The 21,505-nt window shown below is 38.4% G+C and overlaps 1 protein-coding gene across 2 annotated transcripts in view; it reads left to right on the top strand.

The window, feature by feature from the left end:
• TRIM66 (tripartite motif containing 66) overlaps positions 1-21,505 on the top strand; it is a 54,028-nt gene that overhangs the window by 15,425 nt on the left and 17,098 nt on the right. For both annotated transcript variants that reach the window (XM_021300406.2, XM_021300394.2), the window contains 8 exons: positions 2,664-2,811; positions 7,415-7,547; positions 8,161-8,277; positions 9,530-9,644; positions 10,992-11,138; positions 11,276-11,393; positions 12,735-13,621; positions 14,270-14,431. In XM_021300406.2, the coding sequence (XP_021156081.1) occupies positions 2,664-2,811; positions 7,415-7,547; positions 8,161-8,277; positions 9,530-9,644; positions 10,992-11,138; positions 11,276-11,393; positions 12,735-13,621; positions 14,270-14,431 (1,827 nt within the window). The remainder of the gene's footprint in view (positions 1-2,663; positions 2,812-7,414; positions 7,548-8,160; positions 8,278-9,529; positions 9,645-10,991; positions 11,139-11,275; positions 11,394-12,734; positions 13,622-14,269; positions 14,432-21,505) is intronic.

Raw genomic sequence — 21,505 nt, 5'->3', positions numbered from 1 at the left:
ACTAAAGCCATAGTTTCACCATCAGTGATATCAAAAGGAGAAGCACGAGCTCATCCAACTGAGACACAGCTGAACTGGCATAATTTTCTTAATTTACCTAATATGTTAAAATGGGAATCTGTCAAGGCTTGTAACAAAGTGTTCAGAAGCAAGATGTTTCTTGGAGTGTGAGATAGTGAAGCATAAATGATAGAATGTGCTATATACCAGCAGCAGAGGTTTCAAAAATATGCAATTCAGAATCTCTTGCCCAAAAGCCCATTTCCACGTCATAAATAATGTAACTCTGGGAACACTCTGTGCCCTGCAACTTAAAAGTAATGTTAACACAGTACAGTGTCAATATAAGTTCTAGTCACACTGACAGCTGAAGAGGTAAACCTGTGATTAAGCAATTTTGGTTATTGTAGAGAAGGCAGAGCATCCCTCAACTTTTGTCCAGTTCCCTAAGCTGTCTCTCATGGGAACATTTTAAATTAGACACTTCAAGAAAAATAATGATATATATAACAAGCTTTGCTTCCCAGAATAAATATCCTTGCATTTTGGTTGTATAATTTGTATTAGGCTTTTTGGTTTAAATTATTACATGTACCTTTTGGAAAAAAATTGTTGATAAGCAAATGGCTAAAATAGCAGAACCGTTTACACAAATACTTGCCTGCCTAGACAATCAAACACTTGTAAAGATTTGTTGCCTTATTGTCAGCGATTGCCCAATCTCTTGGAAAAAAGATTGGAAATACTTAGAAACTCTTGAACACTGGGTGGAGAAGAGACCTGTGAAATTACAGCCCCACTGAAGGTATTGATAAAATTTAAATTGATTTCAGCAGAACAAAATTTTCTTTTCTTGCACTGAAGTGAATCAGAACTTGGCTCACTTGCGTCTCAGAGTTTAGGTGGATATAGATATTCCACTTCATGTTAAAGCCAGGATTTAAAACTAAGGTGACCAGCAAAGAACTGTGATTTTTCTTTCTTCAATCTTTGTATTTCCTGAGACACCACAAACAGAAACTCATCTACTAAATTCACCAGGGTTTGCATCAGGGCTTATGTGCTGAGTGCATGCTGCTATATCCTCCTCTTCATGTTTCCCACCAGAATAGCTGGGATGCAGTTGTAACCAAGCTGATGCTCAACAGGAAGCACACCATCAGAAGTAATTTTTCCATCTATTATTAGTTGCTTGAGTAGCCCTGAGACACAGTGATATTTAGGAACTATGCATAAGTACAGTAAATAAATTGTAACTCTGTAGGAAATGGTTGAGTTTGATAAATGCGTGGCAAAGCTTTTATGCTTTGGTGGTAAAATTACATCCCTGTGTTCACTCTACCCATTAGTACCTATTTGTGGCTACGGTAAGTAAAAACCATTAATATTAGCTATTTCCAAGCAAGGTATTTTATGCCTATTGCAAATCCTTTTAAAAGGAAGTATCATTGTAGCTATCTTGAAATAACTCTTGAGTTCATTCTGGATACCAAGGATCAAATTATTCACTTCATTTACTTGTTGATTTATTTATTTTCCCTTAAGTGACACTTCCAGACAGCAGGGCCTATATAACCAAGGGCATTTCCCAAACTATTTTATCGATAGAGATGATAGTTAATAAGGTTTCCACTTCTCATGTTCCCATGTCTTATGTTTCCAGTTCACCACATGTGATATCAATATATAAATTGAGCTCAATTCTGGTCAGTGCTTTAGAGAATAGGAACTAAGTTTTTCATTGATAGTATGGGGGTGTCCCCATATTGTTTTCTAAACTGCCTTGCTATTGGCATGTTTTATATATTTTTCTGACAGTTACACTGTATCAGAGTGCTTTATACAATGCTAAATAGAGTAAACTCTGATTTTAAATAAAGTAATGTAGATTTAGAGTAGTTCTGCTGAAGTAGCTCCAGTTTACATTCATATACAGGAAAACAGAAGTGGTTTCTAGCCTATAGATTTTTATAGTTTGTTAATAAATAATTAGTAATGGACAGAAATTGATGAATGACACTGGGATGACATGGTAAAATGCTTCTGCATAATGTTGTGATTAGAAAGGAACTTTTTGATGGGCCATGTTTGACTCTTTAATAATTCACATATTTACTTGGCAACCTAGACTATCTTTTCTGAGGTAGAAAATACCTATATCTATCTACCTATATATACATACATATAAAAGTAAGGTGTATGCTCATTTAGAGCCACCACTAATACAACACTAACAGAAAGAGATTACAAAGAACACCACCCATTTTCAAATGTAATGTTAAACCTAAATCTCCTTAACTGAAATCAGACAAGTCTTATTTCATAGTTTCACAGCTTTTTCACAGGAAATAAGTCATTATGATTATTTCTTCTGACTTCATGTGTAACATGGATACTAGATTTTTGCTGAATAATTCTTGCATTGTATCATAATTGTGGTTGATTGTGCTAGAGCACAGAAAGACAAAAAATTTAAGAGCTTCGAGTCTTAATTTTATTCTGTTCCCTTTTACAACAATAACTAGACTTTTAAAATCACTTGAATTGCTTAGTCTGAGGAAGAAAATTATTAAGCTTACCAATCTGAATCATAGTCTATTCAAGATAACAGTTTGTATAGCTAATTTATTATCCTTGTATATAATTGCACTTTGTGTTCTTAGAGCTGCTCCACATGTAAAGAGAAGAGACCTGCTCACAGTCTCTGTACAAGCTGCAATAAGTGGTTGTGCAGCTCATGTACAGAGGAACACGAACATGGCAAGGAAACTGGAGACTGCTTCCTGGCTGTGTCCATGAAGGGCTGCACAGGTACTGAAGATGCACTTTGAAATTTTGTTTCTTCTCATATCATTTATTAAGTTGAGGTTGCAGGCTCTGTGACACAGACACCATGCTCTATGTGTGTGACTCAGAAGGAAATTATGTGTCAGGGAGAGATTATGTGATTTTTCTATAACTTCAGGACCATTACCACAATCAGCATTCCACAATATTTGAAAAATATTGAATATTTGTGTTTCACAGAGCCTACCTTTTCCACCTGCCTTTTCAGTCTGTGTAGTGATGGACTAGGGCTCGGTAGGCTACAACAGCAACAGACGTTTCCCTTTCAGTATTTCTGTCCTCTTTTGGGTAATTTCACTCAGGAAACTACCATAGAGCAATTCCTGCACTTATGGACAAGGCATGGGAGGGAAAGTCACAGACAGTGAAATGCTGTGGTTACTGTAGGATGTTCCTTTTCTAAGCAGGGAGTGATAAACATGGTTCCTGAGTGTGACCACTATATTGCCATCAGCAAGCACAAATGAAGCCCACTGGCAAATATGTCGCATCCCTATATAATTATGATCCTAATAAATGGATATAATCTCCTATTACTGCTATTTTTTTTTTCTTACTTATATCCCAGAAATCTGCTGAGGAGTATGCTAACCTGAAGTTATGTAAACGCTTTTAACCTAAAATAGAAGTTTTGGAATTGTATACGATGATTTAAGTTTATACTTTGCTCACATATGAAGTGACTATATTTGTGCTAAAGAGTTTATGCTGCACTATCATTCTTCTTCATAAGAAAGATGAAGGGCAGAACAAGGAATATACATCAGTGTAGCCCACTGATCATGATTATGTTTTTTTTTTTCATTTCTTTTGTCTTTGGGATTTAGTGTGTAGAAGCCTATACTTTATGCTTGCTGTGGAGTTCTTTTAAGTCTAGGGTGTTCATATCAGAGTTTGAGGCACTTGAGATGCAATAAGCCATTGCCAAATACAGTAAACAAAAAAAAGAAGTCTCTAAGAATAGTGGTAATAAAAACGCACAGATGACATTTAAATGTGTGTGGAGTCTTTTCTAGAGAATAATATGAACTGAAGTACCCCTGTTTCCCCTCAAATACCCTGACTGGATGGACAAAATGTCTTTTTTTTTCTTGAGCTGATGACAAGATAAGGACTGTGGTTTTGAGGCTCCAATTGTTTATAATTTCATTTCACTTTGAGTAAGATTGCCAGCTCACATTGTTGACAAATAATGGTAAGAAAATATACCTGTGGCTTAGTTGTGGTTTTGTGTGTGCTGTAAAAATAAAAAGATGGAAATGCATAAGCCAAAAAGCTTTCTTGTCTTTTTAGTTCTAAATTATGTGTGCTGAAAAAAAATGAACCAGGAGGTTGGTAGTGTATATATAGGCTAGTTAATCTGAAAAATTGATTTGGGATGTAATACATGCTTTTTAATTACTTTTATTATTTATGTATATATTATTTACTTAGGACATAGATATCTCATCAGGATATTTCAAAGCAAGCAAATACTAGGATATACTGAAACTTGGGCTATTTTTTTTTCCCTGGAAATAAAGCGACCTCTGCTTTCAGATTCAGTAGCCACCTTCAGTCTGTGTATGGTGCTTCTGAACAACAGCCACCTTCTTTGTAGGCCCTTTTAACCATTTAGAGACTCTCTATCCCATTTGTCCTGCACCTTTAAACTGTTCTATCTTTTGCCATTTGCTTTACAAGTGCCAGACATTATTTTGTCATCTGAAAACTGTAAGATTCCCTGGATCTGGAATGAAGTAAAGTAGGAAAAAAACAACACCAAATGCATTGAATCCTGCCTATTCCTCTTCTTTTTGATAAACAATTTCTTCCTTGAGTGTCAGAACTAAAGTAATCTGGCTTCCCTGGGAAAGCTTGCTTTCTGCTTTTTTCTTCATGATACCTGTGCTCCATGTAACACATCTGGTTGCTCCCTTCCACACAGAACCTGCAGCTCTGTCACAGCTCCCCATCCACTTTCCCTGCACATCCTCTTGCTTCCTTCCTGGGCCACCAACTGCCAACTGGGTAACACTGGCAGCACCCTCAGCCCACTGACTCCTGAGGTCATGATGCAGACTAGTGTGCCAAATTCACGTATAGAGCTCTTGAACTGCTAAAGTCATGAAACCAGGACTTCTTCCTACATTAGTCCCAACTTTCTGAAAAGCATATTCAATATAGTACAGATTCTTTCCTCCCTCATTGGGGCCCCTCATTGTAAGAAGGGCATTGAAGTACTAGAGAGAGTGCAGAGGAGGGCGACAAAGCTGGGGAGGGGCCTGGAGCACAAGTCTGATGAGGAGCGGCTGAGGAAACTGGGGCTGTTTAGCCTGGAGAATAGGTGGCTGAGGGGAGACCGTATCGCTGTCTGCAACTACCTGAAAGGAGGTTGCATCATGGAGAGTGTTGGTCTCGTCTCTCAAGTAGCAAGTGATAGGACAAGAGGAAATGACCTCAAATTGTGTTCAGATTGGATATCAGGAAAAAAAAATATTCACGGAAAGGGTTGTCAGGCATTGGAACAGGTTGCCCAGGGAAGTGGTGGAGTCACCATCCATGGAGCTGTTTAAAAGGTGTTTAGATGAGGCTCTTAGGGACATGGTTTAGTACTAGAGTTAGGTTATGGCTGGACTTGATGATCCTGAGGGTCTCTTCCAACTGAAATGATTCTATGAAATCTGTGCTTTGCAATTGAGTAGAAACAATCCTTTTGCAAAAACTACATTAGAAGTAAATGATCTGGTACTGACATACCAACTATTTATAGGCTAGTGCACAAACTGTATGATTTTCACTTTGCTATGCTGTCCCTGTCTTTCAGTCTCTCAAGGCTGAATATGAACCTCCAAAATAAAAGTTTGAGTCACTGTGGATTATGCAAGTTGAGGGAGGACTCTATTAGCCAAGATGAGATTGCTTTTTCCGGAGTTGACATCAACTGATCAGATAACCAGGGATTAAAAACTTCCTGTTGATTATTCAAGAGATACACCTGAGATAAAAAAAAAAAATACAGGCTGTAGAAAACGGTGACTCAAATGATGTTACTTCAGAATTTAGGGCAACTGAACTTTCCCTGTTCTTCAAAATAGGTTCTTTTCAAGAAGCTAACATGAATAGTTGTGGTCAAGTTGTCTGTTCCTAGAAAAAACAGGCTTGTGCCCCTGTTTAGTGTCTGCTTTGTAAGAATTGAATTTATTTTAAAACTGAAGACTGTAGCTCTGAGCTGAGCATAAAGCGGGTTGAGAATACCATGGCTCAGTGGCAGTTCTCACTGATACAGCAGTTGAATCAGGGAATTACTAGTGGCAGAGGCTGTGGTTCTGTGTTGTGATTAGATAACATTGATTTTTATCCATAGTTTGCATTTTAAATGTGCTTATCTCTTAAATCTGATACAGTGCTAAGAAACTACTGATTTCTCTGGGATGATTACAATCACCCAAAGGCTAAAGAACCCTTCAAAAAAAGAAAAATGGAGAAATCGTTACATAAGACTGTGACTAGGCTTCATTATACTTCGACCTTAAAGACTCATCTCATTATAAGTTGGAGTTTAACATGGATAATTTGATCCTGAATTTTCAGAAAAACAGCTTGTGTGCTTTGCAGGTTATGAACACTTATAGAAGCTTTTCCAACTCGTGAAAACTGAGATAGTTATTATGGGCTTTTTATTTTTAAGACATAATATCTGACCCCATAGGGGAAGAAAAGATGATCTTTGACATCTACCGTATTGGTCATACAACCTGCTTGGTTACATATTATTTGCACTGTCAGCTGCAGCTTTTAATGAAAAAGTACCTATTTGCAGTACAATCAGAAAAAAAAATGTTGTTGAGGTGAGTTCAGTTTGTAGATGTACTTGTGAATGTCTAACTTCAGTGGAAAGAGTCTTATTTTGCCATGGTTTAGCATTTTTTTTTTTTTGTTCTTTTATTGACAGTGTTCCTTCTATCTAAAACAATTCTACTGTATCCAGGAAGGGCAGATTTCGCAAGAGCGACACTTCCACTTTACATATCCTCTGTCCATTTTTAATCTTCATCACATTACTCTTTAGACAATCCTTTTAGGAATAGGTTTTAGTGCCTAATATGAATATCCCCTAGCTGCTCAAGTTTTTGTACTACAAACACAAGTTTGAAAAAAATTCCCCGTGTAAGTTTTTAGGACCAAAGGATGTCCTTGCTACTGCTGTGACTTCAGGTTTATTCAATGTATTTGCTTTTCTATATTCTACAATACAGTTTTGTTGACCAATTTGCCAGACCAGGGCGTTCAAAGTTGTGAGGCAGGGGCCCAAAATCATGAGAGATATTTAAAACTCACGGGAGTTTAGAGGACAATATGAATTTGGTTTGATGACTTCTTTCTGAACTGATTTGATGTGCTCAGTTTGTAGGGTGCTTAAGGCCAGGAAAAAATATAAAATAAACCTGCTTTATATAATCAAATGGTTCCAGGGTCTGTGTGTTTTAAAAATAACATCAAGACTTTCAATAAAATTGTGAGCAGCTGTTTTGTTGAACTATAAATGTTATGCTTGACAATAACACCATTGCTTTGTATTCCTCAGCAACTGAAGATGAAGCAAGCAAGTTTTCCTTACTTTGCCCAGTGCACACACAAGAGCCCCTCAAGCTGTTCTGTGAGACCTGTGATACCCTTACGTGCCGCAGCTGCCTTCTGACAGAGCATAAGGAACACAGGTAGCACACATCGATTGCATAATCATAATCCTGTCTAAAACTGCAGCCAATTTAGATTTAATACTGTTCATCTGTGTTTCCTGTCAGCTGAAGCTGCAGGCTAGGCCAAACTTAAAAGCCACAGCAAACTCAGTTCAGTTGTCTTATGCCCAAGCAGTGCAACACATGAGTTACAGCCCGCAAGGAATCACTCACCGCTCTCAGCCGTGTGTACCTTCCCAGTTGTATTGTCTGCCCAGATACTATGTATGCGTGTATGTAGTTCCTTGTGATTGTGCTCAAGGGCACAAGTTGAACTCAGTACTTAGCATAGTTCAAATACTTCTGTTTTTCTTTATCAAAGACATCATGACTGTACCAGACCAAAGTTACCAACGCTTAAGCATGCTGCTTGCCCGTGGAAGTGTGTGAGCCATGTGAGGAATGGTCTATATACTGTGAAACTTCTTGTGAGATGCGACTGCCTGTATGAGAGGCAATAAGATTTAGCTGTCACAGAGGACATTTGTAGTAGGAAAGGAGCTGGGGATCATGTTCAGACAAGTATTAAGATAGCTGGTTACCTGGTTCAACAGAAAAAACTCTCATGTGAGAATTTCTCCTACTTTCACAGGTTCAGACATCTTGATGAAGCTTTGCAAAATCAGAGAGTTATCCTGGAAAATGTCATAACTAAAGTGGAAGAGAAAAAAAATGGAATTCAGGTTTCAGCTAAACAGATTGAAGACAGGTAATTGCTATGCATTTTTATTTTTTCCATGAAAGTGGGTGATCAGTAAAAGTATTATTTTCACTAAGTATAGGTTAACAGAAGTAAATGCAGATGCTGTTTTAGTGTGTGTGGGGTTTTTTGTTTTTTTTTTTTTTTTTTTTTTTTTTTTTTTTTCTTTTGAGGGTAAGAAATAATAGGAAGATTAAAAATATCAAATCCATGTTTAAGTGGTACTGACAAATAATGACATTGTAATACATTATTCCGTAGTCTTTATAAAGCATGTGACAGCTGACTTCAGAGTTAAGATTCCTGAACTAGAATTTAAAAAGATTAGAAATAAAGACTATTTAAAAAATACCTTATTTCTTCAAGAAACCTCAAAACAAGCTTAAAGTTCAGTCAAGACTAGTATAAAAATGAAAATATTTCATTATATTAACTGGATTCTGGCTACTGATTATGTATTTATTAGCTGTTTGATCTCTCTTCTGCATTAATAAAACCATTTCCAGCACCTTGAAAAGAGTACAAATCTCTTTATACTATTTATACTCTAATATAAAGTTTTTTGGCTGTGTTTTTTGTGATGAAGAACTTAAGGCTGTTCTTGGCATGATGTTTGAGAGACTCAAACAGCATTAGCATGTCACATCCAGAGGGTAGTGGTCAATGACTCAATGTCCAGATGGAGGTCAGTGACGAGTGGTGTCCCTCAGGGGTCTGTACTGAGACCAGTACTGTTTAATAAATGTAACTACTCCTACATGCTTTATTTTCTTAAATGTAACTACTTCTACATTTATACAGTCTTAAAACTACATTTGCCCTTTGAAGGCAACCGTGAGGCTGATGTGGCCCTTGTGGAAAGGAGTTTGACAACCCTGGACTAGACATAAGGAAGAAAAGTTTTAGGATGAAGGTGGTAAAACACTGGCACAGCTTGCCTGGAGAGATGGTAGATGCCCCATCCCTGGAGACATTCAAAGTCAGGTTGGATGGGGCTCTGAGCAACCTGATCTAGTTGAAGATGTTCCTGCTCATTGCAGGGGGGGTTGGACTAGATGACCTTTGAAGGTCGCTTTCAACCCAAATCATTCTGCAATTCTATATTTGAAGATAAGTGTGAGAGAATTTATGGAAAGTGGTACAACTTTCATTGGAGTTGTCTGTCAATAGTTAGATTAGTTCTTGTAACAAATAAATACTAATGTCTAAATAATTGACATACCAGCTGGCTCATCCCAGGATGTGTATCTCTTACCCATAGGCTGCTTGAAGTAAAGCATTTATACAAAAAGGTTGAAAATCAAATAAAAATGGCCAAGATGGTTTTGATGAGTGAAATAAATAAACGAACAAATATCCTTCTTGAACAACTTGAAGTAAGTAAGGCTAGTTTCTTTGATACCTTGGGAAATTAAACTAAATTAAATTTAATCCCAGTTCCAGTGGAAAGAATATAGACTGTGAGAGTTATCATCCCTTTGCTTGTATTTTCAAATATATACTTTTCTCTTTGCTGAAGATTTTTATTTATGGTATCAATTGTTGACAAAGCTTCAGGATGAAGTAGCGAAGTGTTTGCTTATCATGAGTTAACCGCACTTTCTAATGTCATTACAGAGAATATGTGTGCACCTTTTGACAACTTGCAAACCAAACCAGCTTCTGGTTTTAATGTTTAATTTGTAGAAGACTGCTAGCAGCACATTTAATATCCTGCTTTGAAAATGATCCTCTTGTCTACTTTCTGTAACAGAGCCCTCAGTTTTCACTCTTCAGTTTTTGGATATCCATTTGAAGTATATGTGACTTTATTTTGAAATGTGCTGAGCACAAATAATTGTTATTGGATCTGATCAGAATTTGCAGTTCTCAGTTATTCTTGGGTAATTTCAGCAGATATTGGAAAGACAAGGCACTCAGCACTTCCTGGCTACCTTTAAATTTACAAATTTGACTCAAATATGGCTACTCAGCTAAGTAGCTTTACAAAAAAGAGAAATATATGTTCTCATTTCATTAATAGAAAACATTAGGCTCGTGTGTTTTGACAACATTTCAATGTCTCTAGCCACAACTGAACTGTGTGCACACCTGAAGTAAATGCAGAGTGTTCTGTTGAAGTGCATGTAGGGGGCGTAAAATGAAATTGGGAGGTGCCGGGTTCAAATCAAACGAGGGCAGATGGTTCTTCACATAAATGGTAAATAAGCATGGAACTCCCTGCTGCAAGATATTGTGCATGGGTTCAAAAGTAATTAGACAAATTAATAGAAAAATACACTGAGGGGTCATAATGAAGCTTCTGTCTTTGTGGTCCCTAAATCATGAGTTGCTGGAGACTGGAAGACCATTCTGAGGAAATGCTGCATACTTCCCCTCTTTATATATTCTTTCTTGAGTCTCTTCTGTTGTGTACTGTGAGAGGCATGAAAGTGGTCCAGATGCAAATTTGATCCAACTTCTACAGCTTTCTTGGGTTGCATTATTCTATTAAACCAAGACCAGAATGATGTAGGTTGTTGCCTCCTGGAGAAGTCATTGTCCTTCCTGAATTCAGACATATCTGCTGAATGGGATTTGCTTTCTTTCTTTGGTTGGTGTATTAAAAAGTTTCCGAATAACACTGTCCCCACTAATAATGCGTAATGTAGTGCCAATGATTGTATGCATTATGTGTGTCTGAAGAATGACAACTATCTTCTACTGATTTGCATTGTTAACAGAAAATCACAAGTGAAAGGAAGCAGAAATTGGAGCAACAGCTGCAAGGTGTTGTGGTTTTAGGCAGACAGGTAGAACATGTGCAGAACTTCATCAGTTGGGCAGTGTGCAGTAAAAACAGCATCCCATTTCTCTTCAGTAAAGAACTGGTAAGAGCAATACTTATTTTGTCGGTAAATTGAAATTGACTGTAAATGTAAGAACTGTTTTGAGGATTCAATATTTCTCAAATAAAACATTTTTCATTCATTGTGAATATAATCATCATCCTTTGATTTGTCACCAGATTGTATTTCAGATCCAGCGCTTGTTAGAGACAAACTGTAACACAGACATAGGCCCTCCTCTGAAGATCAGATTTACTTGGGATCCCTCCTACTGGACTAAACAACTGTCTAATTTGGGTAAGAAAAATATCTTGTTATTAGGCAAGTGTCCAAGGCTAGACAAGACAGATGTAGACAATACAGTGCTTTCCCTGAAATGCTCTTTTTTTTGTTGTTTGTTTTGTTTTTGTTTTGTTTTGTTTGTTTTGACTTCCAATTTTGTACCTCTTTTCACATTCCAAAGAAAAACTAGTGTGGCTGAACTTTACTGTTTTGCCCTCCCATTGTATCAATTCACATATTAAGAGACATTGTTATATACAAATATCACCTTATAAACACTACCTATAAATATACTCTATATATGTAATCTTTGATGGTCTTACAAAATCACAACTTAAGACCACACTACTAATATTGTGGAAACACTGTGCAGGACTGAACAAATAACTTTCAACTGAAATTACTTAAAATGTAGTGTCACTGGCTATCAAACAACGTTGACTTTGCCCAATATATTTGAAATTCAGTTCTGTCCCAGCAAGTAATAGCTCTGTACCATACGAACTCTGGCAGTTCTGTGAGAAGTACCCTGGGTGAAATGGAATATCTGCAGTGGGCCTCGTGCTATTGCCTCTGCCCTATCCATGGGCAGCTGGGCTCAGTCATGCCAATGCTCCTCAGGTCCTTTAGTATCTTAGTGGCCGAGGGACCGAAGCCGCACTTGAGACACAATTAATGGGCACGAAGATGGCTTTAAGACATCAACTCTGTAATAATTACGGTGTTATTTATATAATGAATGTGCACACTGTGACTATGTTTCCCACCAGCTATAACTTTCCCAACTGCAGTAGGTTTTTACAGTAAATTCAGTTTGGTGGGCTGATCAATGGTCTAAAAGATTGGTTCTCTTCCCATTTTATGATATTTAAAACTAGATGGGATAAAACACCATCAAAAGTATTACATCTTTTGACTAAAAGCATGGACAAGATCAGTCATAGGTCACTTCTATTTTTAGCTTTTATGACTCTCGCCTACATAACATCAATCTCTTATTTTTGTCACTTTCACCCTGGAAGCAGTCTTCTGAACCTGTGCTTATGAAGGAGAAGATATGTTCATACTTTAGTAAAAAATGGAAGTATAAGCCATATCCATCAGTTAAAATATGTTGAGGACTAATTTTCAAAGCATTTGCTGGTAATTCGACCACGAGTTTCCCTGATATCAGTGGGAGTTTGGTGTGATTTTAAATCTTGAAAAAATTATCTTGAAGGTACGTTGAAGGACTGGATAGAATATTTGAATATATTTTATATTTGAAATTAGGACAAGGAAATGGCTGTTGTTCACAATTTTTATTGTGTAAATTTGTCAAGATCATAAGAGGGTCTAAATTTGCTGCTTTTCCAGGCTGTTTCACTATGGAAGGTGGACACATTCCTCACTCAGATGTGCTACTCTGTGGAAATGTGCAAGGATTACAGACCTCCTTGTATCACGGGCACCATTCACCAGCATCACAGCTGGAGCCTGTGAATAACCAGCTACCTCAGTTTCCACCTGAGGTTCAGTGTCCCGCACCTGTGTGTTGCTCACACTGCCTCAGCGTGCCTCACCCAAACAAAGCTCAGCCTTCTTACCAAGACATAAACCGCCATCAAAATTTCCGACAAACTCCTGAACTGCATCAGCAGCACTTTCCTCTGCAGTGCAGTGTGCAGCAACATGACAGAGACCAAAGGGGTGTCCCCCAACCTATGAAGCTAGCACAATCTGGGCTGGAACGGCAGCCACGGTCAGAGCCAGAGAATGTGTCTGGGAGGGTGGGAAAGCACTTACCATCCCAGCAGCCACAGCAGACTGCACCCCTGGGTTATGCTGTTGTATCACATGAGGCTCAGCAAGTTCACACGGGCCATCCACAGCCATTCCGCACACAGACCGCTTTGCAGACATCAACTGTGCAAGTGCAACTTGGTCATCTCCAAAAGATAAAATCAGGCCACTTGCAGCAGCCACCACAGCAGCAGCTGCCACCAGCGTCGCCACCGTTAGGTCAGAATGAGAACACCCACAAACAAGTAATTCAGCAGAGCCTGGACATAATGCACCACCAGTTTGAACTGGAGGAGATGAAAAAGGATCTGGAGCTTCTTCTGCAGGCCCAAGGACAGTCCAGCTTGCAGCTGAACCAGGCCAAGCCACCTCAGCATGTTCAACAGACCATAGTTGGTCAAATCAACTACATAGTGAGGCAGCCAGCTCCTGTTCAGCAACAAAGCCAAGATGAAGCACAAGTAAGCTCTCTAAAAGTTCTTTCCTATTGTATTTACTCAAGGTAAGCTGAGAAATGGGAGACACCTTTGACATTTCATGTATTTGGTTGGACTTTCTGTTGTCTATGTTTATATTCAGCAGAGGTTTCGTGCCTCATGCAAATTGGGCCAAAATTTTCTGTAAGTGCTGCATAAACAACCTGGATCCCAAAGATCTGATTCTCTAAATAGACAAGGTGAGCAGCAGGTCAGAGAATAAAAGCATCATCGTTCCTCCTTTGTGAATAAGTAACTGGAGGACTGCAGTAGTCTCACTCTCCATTTCAACTCCTTTTTTATTGGAAACTTTATGCCCTGAGTCCTTGAAAAAGATTCCTTTTTGATTCTGAATGATTAGCGAAAAGAGGGCAAAGAATACCTTTTTTTGGTCTGAGAGTTATTTCCCATTCTACTAGTAACTGCTCTTGCTACTGCACCATGTCCTTTAAGATTTTCATAAGTATTCACACATGCTGTTCTGTTCCAGTTCTGTCAGCAGGGCTAATTTCTCTACTTTTCCTCTGTTGGTAAGAATCCTGCTTTTGAAAAAGGGACAGTGCTTAGTGGTGAGTATCCAAACTACTTCTTTCTGATATTTTTAAAACATAAATTCTCAATTGTGACTTCTAGATCTGTGAGAGTTCCACTGAACTTGATGCCCAGAAGCCTGTAATTCCTCTTGACAAAAGTGACAGTCCCTCTCTGCCACAGTCAATGGATGAAGAAGCCAGTGTGAGCAGTCACTCCCCTGAGAGCACATTGCAACAATCAGCTTTCCATCCACTGAGAAAGGTATAAAGAACTTTTTTTGAAAAATATATATTTTAAAGCAAAAACATGATTTGATAATATGGAATCTAATATGGCATTGGAATTTTCAATCAGTTTGAAAAATTTAAAATACAGTAAATGTTGACAAAACAGCTTGTAATTCTTGGAAGACAGTCATAGCCTAACCTAGTGTGCATCTCCCAGTAAGATGCTTACACAATGTGCTGTAAACAGAATCAGCAACAGTTCCATAAGCTAGTAGTGTTTAGATCTGGCTGGCATGATTGTTAAGCATGAACTGGTAAATAAAGAGAAAACTTATTTCTTCACTGAGTAAATTCTCTCTAGTCCCTATCTTTAGGGATTTAACTATCAGGACTTGTAACTACCATGCTAGCAGCAGTTAATTGGGGGGAAAAAAAAAAAAAAAAAAAGGAAAAAAGAAAAGAAAAGAATAAGGAAAAAAAAAAAAAAACGATTCTGATGAAATCAGGCCTGAAAAACATCCTTCAAAATAGTTGCCCTGTAAATAACAACACTAATTATTACTGAAGATGTGGTATCTGAAAGCGACATAGTTCTGTTATACTCCTTGTTTGTGTAGAAGCAGAAAATTCGTAGATTTCTGTATTGCTAGAATATTTCAGCACATTACAGAGCCATGTTTCGATCCTTCCACCTACTGAGAGGCCCTAACTATTGAAGAGGCAGCATAAACAAAACCAGGAGGGCTCATCTTTACCAGTAGATCCTTCCTGACTCTGGATATCACCTGTGCGTTTGAAGCAGAGAAGCTGCCTTTTACCTCTCCATACAGTTTGTTTAAAATATTTAAACTTCTATGCATGACTCATGTAGTGCACCATATAGAAGTCTTTCACGAGTATTTTTTAATTGGAATATGTGTGTGCGTAATATTATAGAACTTGTCTTTCCGTACTAGCCCCAGAAAGGAAGTTATTTTATCCTTCTTTAATATGTAGCTTTGTTGATCCAACAAATTTATGATGCAATACTCATTCAGAGAGTTGGAGATCCTTTTGGGAATTGTAAAGGCACGGAAAGGTAATTATTACTGAGAGTCTGGAAGCAGCATGCAAATCAGATTTGGAAGCCACAAAAAAATCTGCAATTGCTAACTTAATGCTATAGATGTGATGGAATTTCTGGATGAGGCTGATGATATCACAACATTATAAGAAGATGATCTTTGGCTCCGAACTTTCACATGTGGAAGAAGATTTGCCTTAACCTTTGATGACAGAGGAAAACTCTGCAAATTTTCCAGGGTAGGGCTACATTTACTTTAGGATATGACTGTAAAAATTGAAGGTATGTATTTGAAGCTTGAGCAAGACCATGAACCTGAGCACATATTTTTCTTTTAATGCAGTCGCACCCTCAAAGTTATTTGTGAAAATGAATGCTGATCTTAACCAACTAGTTTTCAGAGACTTTTTCTACATGCATGTTGAAGAAGTTGTCCTTTGTCTTCTGGACCTGTAAAGGAAGGTTTCTTCCAAGAGCTTAGACAAGAAAAGCCAGAAGGAGGGAAGACAATGGAAGTAAATGTGCAAGACAGATACTAGTGGAGTCTGATGGGAAAATAAGGTGGAAAAAAAAAGGAAGGGCTGACTCATTGCTGTACAAGTTGAGAAGGTGGCAAGAGGAGGATACTCCTAGAACAAAAAAAACGGAAATTTTTGTAATGGTGCTGAACAGTGTATGCTCTTGTGCAGAAAGCACAGATGTGTCTGTTTTTTTACTAGTTACCTGGTACCTGCACAAGAAATGAGGACTATCAACAGCTACAGTACCCGTCTTTGCTTGTATTTCTCTCTTGTAATGAGTTGTTTGGGATGAAGCCATAATATATTGACAGCTCTGGCAATGGCTAATAAGAAATGACAAAGGAAAACAGCATAATAAGGAAATTCTTGAAATATATTCTTCATGAATGCTGTTGAAAGGTGTTTGACTGCTGTTGCTGGCAATTAGACTAAATGTAGGTTTAAATGGGAGATCAGTTCCTATTTAAGAACAAGGGGATGGTTCTATTCATTCTCATCTCTGTTTCACTTGATTAAATATTTTCACCCTCACAGAATCACAGAATGTCAGGGATTGGAAGGGACCTCAAGATCATCCAGTCCAATCCCCCTGCCGGAGCAGGAACACCCAGATGAGGTTACACAGGAATGCGTCCAGGCAGGTTTTGAATGTCTCCAGAGTAGGAGACTCCCCAACCCCCCTGGGCAGCCTGTTCCAGTGTCTGTCACCCTGACTGAGAAGAAGTTTCTTCTCAAATTTAAGTGGCATTTTTTGTGTTCCAGTTTGAACCCATTACCCCTTCTCCTACCATTGGTTGTCACCGAGAAGAGCCTGGCTTCATGTCCTTATGACACTCACCCTTTATATATTTGTAAACATTAATGAGGTCACCCCTCAGTCTCCTCTTCTCCAAGCTAAAGAGCCCCAGCTCTCTCAGCCTTTCTTCATAAGGGAGATGCTCCACACCCTTAATCATCTTTGTTGCCCTGTGCTGGACTCTTTTCAGCAGTTCCCTGTCCTCCTTGAACTGAGGGGCCCAGAACTGGACACAATATTCCAGGTGTGGTCTCACCAGGGCAGAGTAGAGGGGAAGGAGAACCTCTCTCAGCCTACTAACCACCCCACTTCTAATACACCCCAGCATGCCATTGGCCTTCTTGGCCATCAGGGCACAGTGCTGGCTCATGGTCATGCTGCTGTCCACCAGGACCCCCAGGTCCCTTTCCCCTACACTGCTCTCTAACAGGTCATTCCCCAATTTATACTGGAACCTGGGGTTGTTCCTGCCCAGATGCAAGACTCTGCACTTGCCCTTGTTATATTTCATTAAACTTTTCCCAGCCCAACTCTCCAGCCTGTCCAGGTCTCGCTGGATGGCAGCACAGCCTTCTGGCGTGTCAGCCACTCCTCCCAGTTTGATGTAATCAGCAAACTTGCTGCCAGTGCACTCTATTCCCTCATCTAAATCATTGATGAATATATTGAATAGTGCTGCTCCCAGTACTGACCCTTGAGAGACTCCACTAGATACAGGCCTCCGACTGGACTCTGCCCCATTGACCATGACTACACTTATTGACCACACTCATCTGCAGACAAAAATTTCTGTATTGGTATTCATCTATTTACTTTCATATGGTCTGTATTCAGAACTTTTCAACTCTCTCAAGTTCTTGGAGAACATGGAAAAAATTAATATGGAGAAGTCTAAAATACTGCACTTGGAAAATATGGTAGAGAAGATGGCTAGATAAAGCTTTTGCTGCCTGGAGAAGGACTGTGTGCCTTTTGGAGAATAATTGGTATTGGACTTCTTGGCCTTGTGTTGCAGTTCTGCTGAACTCTGACAGCCTTCATTGTGCACAACATTCCTAGTGGAGTAGGTAATTCTGTGGCTGCTGAGATTCTTCCATTAAAGAGAAAACAGTGTGAACCAGGATGTAGCAAAACTCAGAATTAACTCTTTAGAGATGTTTGCCAAGATCTGTCAAAACATCAGAGCTTCCATTAGTCCAGTGGTTTCCTTTACATCAGAGGGGGTCAAGGCTTGATTGCTCGTGTAATTAAATATCTGTGCATTAACTTTGAAACATGTTTATGGTATGCATTTGATCCTATTTACTGATAGCCAGATGAATTGTCTGCATATGGGATCATGTTTATATGTGAAGCAGTATAGAGCAGATGCTATTAATAGTCATAAATGGGGAAGCCACAAGTACGTTATTCAGATCATCCCAGACAAGTGCTAGTGTAGCCATTACAGCACGGTGTGAGGCATTCGTATGCTGTGTGACTGCCTTTGAGTTCAAAGAATGCCTGTTCTAGTTATTCTGCTGAGTACCGTTTTCTGTCCCTGACATTTATAGCTGGTTATTGATAAGCAGAAGTGGAGAAGCAAGGGTTGAGCACTTCATGCATTTGTAAAATGTCCTTGTGTGATACATTTCACCACCTATCAGGACAAAAATTAAATCTGGCTTCACTGAGCAGACAGAATTTTGGCTTTCCAGTTGTATAAAGTAGGGTTTTCTAGCTGATGCCAATCAGAAACTTTGGCATCAAGGCTACTGCTGTCTTAAATTTCTGAGTACTTCCTGTCTGTGCCTACCTGCTCTGTATGCATGTGTATAGTATAGCCTCTCAATATGTAACCTTAGTTATGTGGTGCTTGTTTTCATTTGTTTCACTGTTTTTGGAACATGAATGGTGATATTTTGTCAAACTTTGTCTTCCTGTATATTCCTCTAACTATTCTTTCTCTGTGAATTGATTTTTTTTGTTCAGAATAAATGTTTCTATACTTAGATTGTTGATTGTTTGATATAAGTACTGCACTTAGCATAACTTTGGACTTGATGAGCACTTTTTAAGAATGCAACATTAGAAATGGAAGTTTTCTGTCTGTGTGCAAAATGGATATAATTTTCTCTTCATACTCCCCTGTCAATATACTGCACTCACATAGCTGGAACCTCTGTTTTGGATTGTGGAGTTTTTCCATCTCCATGCCTGTCAAATACCCAACATTTCCAGTAAAAATGCCTGCAAGACAGAGGACAAGTCTCAGAATAACTTTTATGATACCCACACTTTTGTTCTGGGGAATTGTGCCAAGCTCTAGCAAACAGATTTTGTACAAGTTATTGAATTGCTAAGATGCAGAGTGAAAAATATGTACTGAATTAGATTAACAGTTTTCTGGAAAGGGTTACCCACCTTCTGCAATGATATGGTCCTCCTGTTGTTTTTACATAGTGTGATATTGAGTTATTAATTTATACACAGGACTGGAGATGTCATCTATTTTGGAACAGAGGCAAGAATAATAAGATATTTTTTGGCCTAATTGTGTTTTCAGGAGTAATAAAGGGCATACAATCCCTGTGTTTTGCTTACATGTACCTAATTATCACTTGTGGCTGTGATGAACAAGGGGTACCTAGCATTTGAAGAAATGTCACTGTGCATCTATAGCACAAATTTGTAATTTGAGCCTCAGATACTGCTGCAACAGACATTGGCACTGTCACAGGACCAGGTGGACATCTCTCCTTCTCAGACTCCAGAAGTGCCCCCCTTTCTCTAGTTAGGAGCAGGGACCTGGCAGGGAGGTTTATTTGTCTTGTTCAGCTCTTAAGCTGCGTCCTGGGCAGTAGAACTAAAAACCTCACTGGCATGGGCACAGTTGGATTGTCTGCTGTAGGTGGCACTCTTTGATATTTTACCCCAACACATTCGTCCCAAGCTTTATTAATGACAGCTTCTCCATGTCAGCGGCAAGTGCACAACAATTTCTTTTCCTTCCTTTAAAACCATGTGAAATTTGTGGGAGAGGGATTGTGAGGCACAGTACAGGTTTATTTTTGTTAATATTGCACTCAGCATGTGATTACTTAGTGCCTGAAAGTAATAATTTAATACTCAATCCTAAGACTTCAAATCTGAGCTTGGGACTGGGGTGAGTTCATTTTTACTGTTTGTTTGTTTGTTTTCCCTAATTACTACTAATTTTAGGAGAATTAGAGGTGAAGGAAATAATAAAAACACCCTGGAATTTAGGGTCCTGCAAATTCAGAAAGTATCAGAGTATCTTTTGACATTAAAGAATTAAGCCATTTGCAGCACAAATGCCTTCATGCTTGATGCAATTAGGTACATTTCTCGAAATGTTAATTTCACAAAACCTTTTCCTTTGACCTGGAAAAAAGGATAAATAAAACATGATGCTGCTTGCTCCATACAATCTCTTCCTCCTGCTTTAAGCCGGCTCCGGGTTATTCAGGCAAAATGTTAAGAAAGATTTGGATTCTTTTTCTCATAAAAATGGAAAGGAAATCTTTTGGATTCTATTGTGAAATTAGGAAATATGAATAGGAAGCATGTGCAGACTGTGCTATCAGTGCTGCTGTGTGCGGTGAGTTAAACAACTGGATTGGAGTAGTACATTTGTTTAACCTCCTAGCATAATGAGCTGCCAGGGGGATTGCTCCACTTAATAGCAGCCGTTCATTACTCTGCAACCATTTGCAGCGTGTTATTTCTCTTATAGCAAAGAGAATTGGTGGTTCCTAGTTTTAGCTTTCTTTATCTATGACACTTAATGTCAACAGGCTTGAGATTTTGCCAAAACAATCCTAACAAATCCTAATCCCAGTGTTTCAAGGTAAGTATTTACTTCTCAGAATTCTTCTGTATTAGTGCTGCATGTTTACACTGGACCTTTTAAGATGCAACAGTGATCAAAGGAATATTGGAACTGAACAATATGTTTATTTTTTGTTCTTTGAAGGTACTTTGCATGTTCTTTCTTCTTACCTTTCACTACCATAGCTATTAAACTTGTGGTAGAAGGCATTTTGGGGTGGTGATGCTGCTGCCATTATATTATAAGGATCATCAGACCAAAATTAATTATGAGACAATGAGAATTCCATTTATAATGACACAGATACAGTTTGTGCCAGGCTGTACATTAAAATGTCAAAAGTTTCAAAATTAACATAGAGATGAAGCCACCCTCTACCCAAGAGCATAATTAATGCTTGTTGTTGTTCAAAGGTTGCAATGTAAAAGCAATAGAGCTTTTATAAAACAGAGATCAATTCTTTAAAGGCATCCCATTTTCAAAAACTAGCTGAATTGTCAAGGGAAAAGAGAAATTTTTGCTAATGGCAAAAGAAATGATTATTTTAGGGAGTGAATTAATAGGCTATTAATGAGCCTTGTTCCCAGTGCATTGTTCACTTCACACTTGACAGCAGCTCCATGGATCAGAATGGAATGTGTCTGTTCTTAACTGTGAGTTTTAATATTTTGCACTGAAAGATCATAATGTTGCTTCATCATTAAAATAACCACAAAATTAACTTTTGCCCCAAGGGAAAGACAGATGGCAGTTTGATGGCCTCATTATTCTTTTCTCTTTTTAACAAGAGAAAGGTTTTATATTGGCTTATATAATCTAAAAAGATCTGTGAAGAAACTGATGCTAGCTAGAAAAGTAAAAAAGATATAGCCATATAATGCAATTGAATTTCGCCT

This window comes from Columba livia, chromosome 5 (assembly GCF_036013475.1).
Source record: "Columba livia isolate bColLiv1 breed racing homer chromosome 5, bColLiv1.pat.W.v2, whole genome shotgun sequence".
NCBI lineage: Eukaryota > Metazoa > Chordata > Aves > Columbiformes > Columbidae > Columba > Columba livia.
The sequence above is the reverse complement of the archived record's forward strand: the minus strand, read 5'-3'. Positions and strand labels throughout refer to the sequence as shown.